The sequence below is a fragment of the Zonotrichia leucophrys genome, chromosome 4A, assembly GCF_028769735.1.
Source record: "Zonotrichia leucophrys gambelii isolate GWCS_2022_RI chromosome 4A, RI_Zleu_2.0, whole genome shotgun sequence".
Taxonomy (NCBI): domain Eukaryota; kingdom Metazoa; phylum Chordata; class Aves; order Passeriformes; family Passerellidae; genus Zonotrichia; species Zonotrichia leucophrys.
The window spans coordinates 10,687,248-10,699,163 of NC_088174.1; the positions used below are offsets into that span (position 1 = coordinate 10,687,248).

Consider the following 11,916-nt stretch of genomic DNA (forward strand, 5'->3'; position numbering starts at 1 on the left):
CTGGGTCCCCTTTGAACAGCCTTTCTGTTCAAGCAGTTGGGACAGGAAAAACAGACTCCTCTCTTTTCATTCCCCATCAGCAGTGCTTCCCCCTCTGCCCAGAAAACTGCCAGTGCAGAGCAGCCCTGTGTGTTGGGGGAGAGCTGCTCTGGGTGGCACATCCTGGACCTCGGGCAGGTGAGAGAGACAACAGGAGAACCCGGCTCCCTCAGGCTGCTTCACACCTGCCCCCAGTAAAAGGCAGGTCTCCAAGGGCACATCCTGACACCTTGCAAAAAGCAGAGCAGCAGGAGCTGGGTGCAGCAAAGAGGGAAGGTCCTGGCACCCTGTCTAAAAGGATGAAGAATATCATCACTGTTAGCAAGATGGTGTTGCCTTTGTGCTGATATTTGACATACAGACCTAGCAAATAGACTCTCCAAAGCAAACAACACCCATATTGCAAGCTGACTTCTGCAAGCTGCAATTTCCTGTCCTTAGCTGGCAGTTACAGGAATACTGTCAGTATATTCATATCAAAAAGTCCAACCAAAAAAGCAAAAAATTTAAGCAAAAGGACATTGCCAATGAAAATCTGACCTTTCTGAGACTGACAAGTACTGTAGATGTTGGATGGCTCTGCTCCTAAATACACCTGCAGTCAGCCATTAAGTATTGCACAATAAAACTGCCCCATATTGAAAGTTTTGCCCAAGCCTTAAAGGCCACCCATCCTAGAGAAGCATTTCCATTCAGCAGAATTACAGGACCACCACAGACAAATAAAACAAATGTGTTAGCAGAGAGTTAGGTGACCTTCAGGAGATCATCACCTTCTAAGAAACTTACAGATATAAAACTCAAAATGAGTGGGGTTAAAAGGCCTCACAGGCTTTTGTGTCCTTGATTGCTTCCTTTGAGCCAAGTCATGCATGAAGATAAGCACTGGGCATATTAATTTCCATGAAACTCATGTCCTGGCTGTATTTCTTACTCATTTGAGTAATTTCTTAGAATTGTTATTCTTTTAGTGATAATAATCTTGCAGGAACCCTGGCCATAGGGTAGAAGGGACCTCACAGATGACTGAAACCAGCCTCCTTTCCTTGAAATAGTGCCATATAATCCCAGTCACAAGACTTGCCAACCCAGGCTTTAAACTAGTGAGGCATCCTGTTCTCTGTGCTCTGTGGATATGGCTTTCCAAGAGTGCCCTGATGCCTAACTGGTTCTCTTGTGGTTTTAGCAAGTTTTATAGAACACTTACAGTCTTTACAGCTCTACCTGCAAAGCACTTCAAAAGATTCTGTTAAGACTTACCACAGTAAACCTGCTGACTCCATAATACAAATTCAAAGTAATTCCAGGTCAAACCTTTAATCAGCGAGACCTCTGTAAGCTGCTTCTCACCCTTATTAAAGAGATTTAGGAAACCATGAAGGAGGTTGGAGAGTTACTGCTGTGCCATTTAAAAAGGCTCCATTAAGATTTGGGTATTTTTATCTTTTAGAAAAAAGCATTTGCACATTATAACTCTAAGAAGACAATTATAAGAGCATTCTGAGAGTCTTTTCATTTTAACTATATGGGGGGGAAATGGCACAGCAAAGTATGGGAAAGAAAATACATTGCCTAAGCCTTTTTCTTGAATAGGATCCTAACTAGCCATGTCACAGCTGCAGTGAAGTGTCTCATGTTCCTGTGATTTATTACTATAAGGGCCACATCATCTGCCAAAGTGTGCTTGTAAGAAATTAAATGGTTTCCAAAGGAAACTTTCAAACAAGACAGATTTTAGATTTGCATTTTCACCCTGATTAGTGTCTGTGAAGCTCCTTTGAAAACTTTTGTATCAAGCACAAATATAAAATTATTTCCAAATGCAGTTTGAATGGGGGAAGTTTTCAGGAAGGAAGCCCAGTTACCCACAGAAAGAGATTAAGAGACTGTTTAGAGGAGTGAGAAGGCAGAACAGCACTGAAAGAGAAAGGAAGTGGCAAAGTTCCAACATGCTGTGCCTTGGACCCAATTGCTTTCTGTCTAACATGATGAGTTGCTCAGAGGCCTGAGTTACTCTGTTACCCTTTTAGCTTGACCATGGACAATAAGCCTCAAATCAAGTGTAAGAAACAAATTAAGGGCTTGATCCTACACTCCCAGCTCCCTTTCACTTCAAGCTGAGGAGGGAGAACAGTATTAAGATCTATATTAATGTTGATCATGGTGTCATTCCTGATGGGCATCGATCCAGAAAAATCCCAGAAAAGAAAACTCCCACAATTAGCCTAGCTACTGCAGAAAGACAATTTCAGACCACAGCAGAAAATGAAGCAGCAACATTTCCATTGATCCCAATAGCATCAGAGAACCTCAGAGTCAGCCTTTCAAGACTCTTGTTTGCACATGAGTGTTTCTGCCAACTTGTATCAAGTTCTCATTTCCAAAGCAAAATCAATTTAACCTCACAATATCTGTCCACTGCTGTAAGACTGCTCTGTTTTCCTGATGTAGGTCAGCAAAACTCAGTACATCTACAAAGAAGTCCCAACACTTTCATCAGAAAGACTTTGGAAACAAAATATTAATCTATTACATCTAAGGTATGGAAAGAGCCAAAACAAAACAGAAATACATAGAAGAGGAAAAAGTATGTAAAAAACTAAACAGATTGTCAAGCTGTAACCCTGGGTATTCTCTGTAGAATGCCCAGAAGTTAACTACTTTAGTAACAGGCCAAACAAATATCTTGGTCAGTCTTGACTGATGCTATATAAATTACCAAAGCAGCAGCAGTGAGGAAGGACTGACATCTTGCTGGGCTGAAGAAGTGACTTGATTTACAGATGTGCCAGGAAGTTCCTGAGGGTTAATTACTGTTGTGTCAAATGACATGCACTCTCTAGAATAGATGCTTTAAATAAATAACTTTAGTCCTCTAGCATCAGAATCAAAAAGCACAGATAGTTGCCATGAGACACTGGGGACAAAGCAGCTTTGGTAGTTAACACCAAGGAGGAGATTCTCCCCTGAGTTCTAGAGTCTTCAGAGGGGATGTAACCAGATGCAGGGAATAACCAGATGTATGAATAGATTAAAATATGTGGCTAAGAATAAAAACAGAAGGGTTTTTTGAACTTGGTCTTCCTACATTTATCTGGTAGAAAGGTTTTGCAGAGCTTCTGCAAGAGATTATTTCTGATTTTGAATTTGCAACAGCAGTTGCCCCCAGTGGCACCTCCCTATAAACCATGAAAACACATTCAAGGAGCACAAGTTACACCACCACAACACCTCAATCCATTTGCTTTAGCACCAACCTGTAAAAGGATGACACACAACTGTTCAGGCTTCTACTTGCTTCCTTTTCTTCCTCCCAAGATAAAACAAGTGTTTCATCTAAACTACTGCAATTTCCTTGGGGAGACAGGATTGCATTGTAATGAAGCCCATCAAATTTGTTTTAGAACTATGAAATGCTGGGATCAGGCCAAAAGAATCCCTCCAGGCATACAGCATATTTCTCTTCCTATGCATTGTATCTACAGTCTCATTCCAATACCATGTACCAAAGCCTTTTCCTCATGCAGAGAAGCCAGGTAGCACAGGACAACCCACAGAGGACATTCCTGACAGATTCTTTGACAGATGCTCAAGACATGCTGTTGGCACTGTATTTTTTACCTGGTTCAGATTAATAATTAAAACTGATTCAGCACTGAGAATCTTCTGACTTTGTACTGATCAGGAAAAACATGTTCAACTATGAGATGACTAGAATCATTAAAATTCTATTTCAGAGAACTGCTGTTAAGTGATAATTTTGCTCTTCAAATAGGAAGAGAGGATTAATAATTGAATCCAAAGACTTAGTTATATATATTTGGTGGGTTTGTTTCATAATAGAAAGAATTACTTGAGTAGAAATCCATTACAGTTTTTAGTATTCCCAAGCTAGTCTGATTCTAAGCTTTTCCATTAAGCAGCACAGTTATAATGGCATTAACTACTTAAGCAGCAAAAACAGCACATAATTATCACTTTTAATTCAATCTTTTAGCATGTGAATAGATACTGCACATCACTGACAATTCACATTCCTAAAGAGATTCTTCTATTCTGTCATAGCAGCTTCACCTCCTCTTGTACTGATATAACTGATCCAAGCATGTATAATTTTTTCCTCAATTAAAATTCCTCAGATTAATGAGATAGCAAATTTAAATCCAAAGGGGTAGCAATCAGCTACTGCTTTATTTACCTTAAGATAAATGTTTAGATATGAGCAGGAACTAGGGCACAATTACCCATGTACCAGCATATCAGCATCTCAAACCATGTGTGTACTCTCCAAATTGCACATATTAAAAACAAAAGCCCCACATAAAGAGTATAAAGTATATGGAAGCTCTAGAGAAATTAGGGGAGAAGAGAGAAGGCTATGCAGCACATACCATCCCATAATTTTCTGCAGAAGGCCTTTTCCAAATAATCCCAGACTGACAACACTGAGCTCCTTAAAGATGCCACAAAATCACTGCATCACTGTTTCATGCATTTTATTTTAAAGGCCTATTAAGAACCCATTCCTTCTAATAGAATGGTATTTTCATCTCAACTTTTTTTTTCTTTTGGGATCGCGAAAATAAGATTTCCCTATCATTGCCTCTTTTTTTTTTTCTGTTTCTATTTGATCAATGATGATTCATTTTTTCCTGTGCTTCTAAGAGAGTTGACATTAAAATGCCTAGTTTATATTCTCTTTCTGTTGTACTTTTGCATTGGAGTCACTCACAATGATGTCAGCTCAGCTCTAGGCATTGTCTCTGATAGTTCAATTCCAGCTGAATTGCTGGAGCCAGCAGGACATTAGCATTCACTTGATTGATTTAGCATGCTCAGAGGATAGGATGGGTTTTGTATTCAGGGACACACATGAAAAACTGAGGAAATTATAAAGCAGTCTAAAGTTCTTTTAGAGTCACATATCTTTTCCTTCTCACATACCTTCCTGTGCTTGAGGGCACCATCTAAATAACAGCCATTTCAATGCCAAGCCCTTCCCTTCTTCCACAGTGTTCGTGGAAGAAAGAGGAGAGAAAAGCAATTTAAAACTTGTTTAACATAGTTCATCAATTTAACAGATTTCAAGTCTAAAAGATCATATTATGCATTACCTCCTATAAATACAGTAGAATTTCAACTGTAATTTCCACATTTTGTCCAACAATTGGAGAGAACACTTTTTCAAAGGTAAATACTTCAAACTGAGTTCTGAAATAAGTATTAAAAATATAACATTTGATGGCTTTAAAACTTTCTTCCTTTGTCCAGTGCCTACCCTTATGACAAGGTTTTGCTGTTGTATGTGACTCAAGATGCACATGACCTACAAAGAGTTTGTGTCTTTTCAGAGTCCAGATTCTTAAATCTGGAAAACTGAAGTGAAAAAGAGAATGCAGGCCAAAATTTTCAGAAGAGGTGGCTAAAGTTTGGCTCAGGAATTCATCTGCCTCAAAAGAAATGCTGAGCTGAGCAGGTGCCTGTGAACTGAATCAAGAAATATGGCTTTATTTTCCTGCAAACTAGAATCTCCACCTCACTATGTTATGACTTCAAAGCAGGGATTCCCAAACTTTTCAACAATAGGACTGAAGACCTCAGCAGATTTGTTTGTTCAATTACACACTTTATGGGCTGCATGAAATGACTGGAAAGGCCATACTGTAATAGAACATAGCTGACCTCTTCTTAAAAGTCCTTTTCCTGCACCATCTCTGTGGGCTCCAATGGGTGTTCAGCTACTCAAGGTGAGTTTGCAGCCTTCAGACCACAACCATACTTGATCCCTTTGACAGGACCTTTCACCTCCTGATACTTCCCCCATGGCTAAGCTAGGCCAGAATGGTTTGTCTTGGGATGAATTACCTCAGCTGAAAACACCTTCAGCCAGCAATAAACATCCTTCCTTGAGTGGTGGGAAAGGATAAGCCAGAAACAAGTGACTGACAGACAAGCAGTTTTTACAGCTATAAAAGACCACTATGATTTTCATGAAACCAGAAATCTCCTCTAGACTCTCTGAGTGTGTAGAGAGTTCTCCATGATGTGGTGACATTCACATTGAGATACTTGCCTGGGACTCAGAGAAATTAGGAGACTCTTTGCACACCACCATCATTTGTTGGTAAGTGACATTGGCTCTAATCTATACTAATTCTTTGCTAGCTGTAACATAGATACCTTTATAACTGTGCTGTATTTTTATCTAGTAGTAGTTCTTTTGTTTATCCTGTGTTGTAAGTAAATCTGTTAAAGCCTTGAGTGTGTTTTCCTTATGTCTGTTCAATAAATAATTCATGTTGTAATAAGCCTGATTGGTCATTATTAAGGACTTGAGAGAGAGAGTGGGTTTTGGGGAGCTGGCTGCCTCAATAAAGGTAATGTCTTGTGCCAGAGAGCTGAGCAGAGGCAGGGACTTGTCTAAAGTCTCCCCTTTCATTCATTACAACCTCCCTCTTCTGATGCAGTCAAATGGACAGGTAGAATTTGTGCATTTTCCAGTAGATTCAACATTATAAACAAATGGATGGTGTGACAACAACATCAGCTGTCCCAGTTCAACCTCACCTTTGCATTTCTCTTAATTCCAACAGTATCTCCTAATTAGGGGTTCTTTCTCTATGACATGTAGCTCAACTGGTGTTTTAAGTGCTCAGAAACACCTGCAATAGCTCTCCCTGCCTTCAGTTACCTGTTCTGTGTGCAGCTGCAGGCTCCAGCCCAGCCTCCCCCTGCACACACACATAGCAGGAAGACAGATGGGTCTGGACACTCATTTGTGATCATTAACAAGCAGTGCCTGTAAAAGATGACAAGTCATGTGTCAGCTGAAACATTTCACATTAATTGGAACAAAGTTCCTATCAAATATATTTTGATAATAGCCAATCTCTCAAGGATATTTTGCACCACACAGTGAGAATATGTTTGATGTCTTTCCTTGGAGGCAAGAAAGAGAACCAGAAGGCAAATGCAGCTACAGCCAGTGAAGAAAGACAAACAGAAAATAACAAAGAAACAGTTCTGTCTCTGGAGATAAGCAATGAACCATGGAGCCTATCAGCTCTGTCAGCAGGGTAGATCCTGACACAGGTCTGTGGGTTCCAAAGGCTGCTATTGTCCCAGAGACACTATGAAGGATCAGTAGGAAGTAGGAGATGATGTTGCAGCCAATGAACATCTCCATGGACAGCGAGTCAGTACTCAAAGATGAAATCTGGCAATACTCTCGATGAATACAGGAGTGCATGTTTTAATACAAAGCTAATGCAAGGCCATTTGCAGTGATCTTAGAGGAGTCAGTTCTCCTGGTTCATTCCTACAATGTGACTGAGCATTTCCCTTGACTTTCCTCACTTAACTTCCATGTTAGGGCTGGCCCTTTCTCAGTTACAAGATTTGGTTGGTTCCCAGCCAATGGCAGAGTCACTTCAAATACTTGAATAGTTCAAATAGTTCCCCTGAAGTTCTTAAGAGTAGTTTCATGTAGTAATTTGAGATGGATAGTTAACAGGACTACATGTGTGTCTGTCTAAATGAGCTCCAAATACTTCACAATCACTGTGGTGAGACCTTATGCATTACTATGGCATTTAAGTCTTTTTAACACCAAGCAACAGCTTCAGAAGCCAGAGAGTCTCTCTGGGTTTGTAACATGCTTTCCATGTTGCTTAGACTTTCTCTTCCCTGATCTACTGCTGGATAAAAGCAATGTTGAAAAGACATTAAAGCAACAGTCATGATCTGTAGCTACATTAGTCATTCTGTCAGAGAGCTGGAAAGAACCTCACTGAAGTTAAGCAGGAAAACAATTTGCTGAAGCATCTGCTGAAGCAGTGAGTCGCAACTCATTCAAATCTCTCTAAAGTACCTGATCAAGCAACTGCTGAAGCCCTGAAAGCCACAATTGATTCTGCAAACAAGGGATACTAAAAAAAGCTTTGAACTCATCTCTAGTCTCTGGTATGTGATAAAAACCTGACTGTCCACATATTTATTCCTTTAAAGCAGTCAGGTGGGGAAATACAGGATGAGTGATGTTCCCCTACCTGTACTAGCTAACAGTGCTCTCCTATCACTGTGTGTAATTGGCATTAGTTCCACTGAACTGAGCCATTTTGGACATGCACTGACCCAACCAAAGGAATTATTTTGTAACAGTTTTACCTGAACCTCAACCAATTGTTCCCCAGGCCCAGAAGAGCTAAGGAGTCATCACAGGTCTTTTTGCCAAATGTAACATTGTTGAGCATTGAATTCTACAATAGAGCCTTAAAAAAAAAACCTTACCAAATAACTGAGGCATCTGAGGCACCCAGACAGGTGCCATAAAATCCAGAGCACCTCAGCTGTAAATTGACTAATATAAAACCTGCTATATTCATCCAACCAGGATATAACTTACAAGATAGACAAAACCTGTATAGGGCTTTATCCTAATCAATGTCTTGGCTTAAGGGTATAGTTTATCAGTTAACAAAGAGATAAAACTTGTAAAACCTCTTTCTTTTTTTTTCTTCCCCAAGAAGCAGGTGGAAAAGGGGAGCAAACTGTTGTTCTGTGATGCTCATTCAAATCAGGTGTCAACTCCAAGTTCTTGACATCTGATGAAAAAGATTCTGACAATCTGGAGATCAGAACAATTATCACTGAAGGAAATAAAAGGTTGTATCAGTTGTAAATAAGGTTTTTGGTTTATTCTAAATATTAACTAACTTTGTGTGTGTTGTGCTGTCTGCCGGGGAGGCAGAGCAACAAGTGAAATGTGCCATGCTTTAAGCACAGTTTATTGTATTGGTTAGGAAATTTATGGCAGTGTCTCTGGGATTTGTCCCTAGATATACCTGAAATACTGATATACTTGATATATATTTGATCCTACATATACTTGGATATATTTGATTTGATCTTGGATACAGTTTAAGGCCAGTGCTGCCTTCCCGGGCGCTAGTGAGGGGGATGGACAGAGATACTGGGGACTGAGGAGGGAGAGTGACACTTGTGGGAGGGGGCACTATGACGGGATAAAAGCCTAGGGGTTGCTTAACTGGGATTTTCCTCGGAGGCACCAGCTCGAGATGTTTAGGTGCAGCTGTGCCGGGAATAATGAGTGCAGTGTGTGGGGAGCCAAGCGGGGCACCCGTCCTGTGCCTGGGGCCGCCGTGAAGAGCCTTCTGTCCCAGCAGCGACTGTCCCTGGCGCTGGGAGCGTGACTGTCAAGGCTCAGACTGGTCCGAGTGGGAAGGTTCTCTAATCCCTGCGCTGGCACAGCAGGGCCCGGGGCTGTTCCCCTCCCTGAGGGAAGCTGAGGGAGGCAGGGCCGCGAGGGAGGCAGGGCCGCGCGCGCACCGCCAGGCGGCGCCCCCGCCCCGCCGAGCGCGCGGAGCCCGGGGCGGCCGCGCGGCGCTTCCGGCGGCGCAGGAAGGGGCGGCGCGCGCGGCTCCGGTGAGCGGCGGGAGCGGCGGGGCCGCGGCCGGGGAGCTCGGGGAGCTGCGGCGGGAGCGGCGGTACCGCCGGGGCCGCGGGTCGGGGAGTCTGGGGAGCTGCGGCGGCTCCGGCACCGAGCGCCGTGGAGCGGGGCAGGCGGGGACCGGGCTCCGGGAGGGCTCCCCGCGGGCCGCGTCAGCGCCCGAGCCCGTCCCGCCGCCTCTCGGTGCTGCGGGCGAGGAGACGGCGGGGCCCGGGCCGTGTGGTCACGGCAGCGGAGAGGGGCCGGGGCACAGAGCTCGTGTCGTACCGTTACCGAGAGCTGCGACCGGGAACCTGGATATCGCCACAGCTTTCACCAGCCTCGTCCCGGTGCGGGAGATAAGGGAACTGCAGCGGGGTTTAGAGATTGCGGACTGCATTAGAACCGTATGGAACCTGCACTAGTGCACTTATTCCTGTGAGTTCTTACAGTGCGTCTCTTTTCTAGGAAAAATGATTTCTGAAAGCAGCTCCTTCATCAAGGGTGTGGTGCTTGGAGGAGTCTTCTGCATGTTGGTTACGCTCCTCGGACACATTAAGGTGGGCCATGGGACCAAAGCACATCACCACGAGCATCATCACATCCAAGCTCCCAACAAGGAAGATGTCTTAAACCTCTCAGAAGGGGAACGTGTGGAGCTTAGTAAAAACATCAATGTGTACTGTATAATCCTTGTCAAACCAAAAGATCTGGGGCACTGGGCTGCAGCAAGGGAGACCTGGAGCAAGCACTGTGACAAGGCAGAATTCTACAGCTCAGAAAAGGTCAAAGTGTTCGATTCTGTGGCCGTCAACACAAATGATATGTGGGCAATGATGCGCAAAGCTTACAAGATCGCGTACGAACACTATAAGGATGAATTCAGCTGGTTCTTCCTTGCATATCCAACAACATTTGCTATAATTGAAAATCTCAAGTATTTCTTATTGAAAAAAGACCCCTCTCAGCCTTTTTACATAGGCCACACTGTGAAATCTGGTGACCTTGAGTATGTAGATGGCGAGGGAGGGATCGTCTTAAGCATTGAGTCGCTGAGACGCCTCTCCCGTGTTCTCGAAGACCCTGACAAGTGCCCAGAGCAGGGAGGTATGATTTGGAAACTGGCAGAGGACAAACAGCTGGCCATCTGCCTGAAGTACGGCGGCGTGTTTGCCGAAAACGCCGAAGATTCCGAAGGGAAAGACGTCTTCAACACTAAATCCGTGGGGGCGCTCATCAAGGAGGCCATGTCCACGCACCCGCAGCAGGTGGTGGACGGCTGCTGCTCCGACATGGCCATCACCTTCAGCGGGCTGGCCCCCAACCACATGCACGTGATGATGTACGGCGTGTACCGGCTGCGGCCCTACGGGCACTCCTACAGCGACGCCCTGGTGTTCCTGCCCCCTCCGGGCTCCGACAATGACTGACGGGCCTCGGGGAAGGCTTGGAACGTGGTGTTGGCTCTTCTCACAACACACAGTTGTACTGACACGTTCTGGTACTGGTGTACAGGTTCTTTTGCACACTGAGGGTTGGGAAAGCTCTTCATTTTAAAAGTGGAAGGAGAATTTTTTTCTAAATCTTTTATAGAGAAATGCTTTTGACAGTGCTGGAATGAAATTATAAAAAGAAGATGTTAATGTTTATTATAAAAGGAAATTAAGTTTATAGGGGGGGTTTGTACATGTAAATATTTATTAATGAAAATGAAATGGACTTTAGTCTACTCTTAAAAATATATTTTTGCAAGACTTTGATTATTTCAGTTCTTCCAGGCATTTCTAGAATGTCTTTATACCTTTCTAAGTTGTACCAATAAAACTGACTACAGATTGAGTCTAAAAGACTGTAACTTTAAGCTATTTCTTTTACACTCAATACACACTCAATATCTTGAGCTTATACAGCAACTTCCACCTCATGTACAGCCTTCTAACAGCCGGAAGCAAGGTGACAAGAAATCTTGCAGCAGAGTAATATCAAGTGCCCTTTGGACTACTGTTTCTAAGCAGACAAAAGAAAAAGATAAACTGTATTTGCATAGGTATTAACATGGTCAGGGAGTCTGTTAGCACAAGATTAATTGCTCATTTAAAATTTCACTCCATCTATAAGCATGTTAGAATAAAGGTTCAGTATTATTTTTACTCCTGTTAGTGGATGCTAATAGTGTTGACAAGGAAGAATTTGGTTAATTGTCAGTACAATCTGATGTTTGGTTTGGGGTTTTTCATGCTCTCTTTTTTTTTTTTTTTTTAACAATAGAGGGCACTCAGTTTTACACAAGTTTCTGGGTCACACTCCTATCCATCCACAGCCTGTGTAAACAAAGAGCACTTCAGTACTTACTCCATTTAGACTTCAGTGACCTGACATGGGTGTTTCAAGACTTGAGGAAGGTGTAACATCCATCTGTTACATCTGTG

The 11,916-nt window shown here is 42.9% G+C and overlaps 1 protein-coding gene across 4 annotated transcripts; it reads left to right on the forward strand.

Moving 5' to 3' along the window:
• The first annotated feature begins 9,091 nt into the window (after positions 1-9,091).
• On the forward strand, positions 9,092-11,636 carry C1GALT1C1 (C1GALT1 specific chaperone 1). 4 transcript variants are annotated; one of them, XM_064712477.1, is made up of 2 exons: positions 9,092-9,283; positions 9,956-11,330. In XM_064712477.1, exon 2 carries the CDS (start codon positions 9,961-9,963, stop codon positions 10,915-10,917), a length of 957 nt encoding a protein of 318 aa, XP_064568547.1. In that variant the 5' UTR covers positions 9,092-9,283; positions 9,956-9,960; the 3' UTR covers positions 10,918-11,330. The 4 variants fall into 4 exon arrangements, with proteins under 4 accessions (XP_064568547.1, XP_064568545.1, XP_064568546.1 ...); XM_064712475.1 differs by lacking the exon at positions 9,092-9,283 and adding an exon at positions 9,440-9,483 and having other exon boundaries at positions 9,956-11,636; XM_064712476.1 differs by lacking the exon at positions 9,092-9,283 and adding an exon at positions 9,500-9,545 and having other exon boundaries at positions 9,956-11,048.
• The last annotated feature ends 280 nt before the right edge of the window (positions 11,637-11,916 follow it).

Excerpts from the sequence above, each read along its gene's own strand:
- C1GALT1C1 (XM_064712477.1), top strand. The coding sequence starts at position 9,961 with ATGATTTCTGAAAGCAGCTCCTTCATCAAGGGTGTGGTGCTTGGAGGA.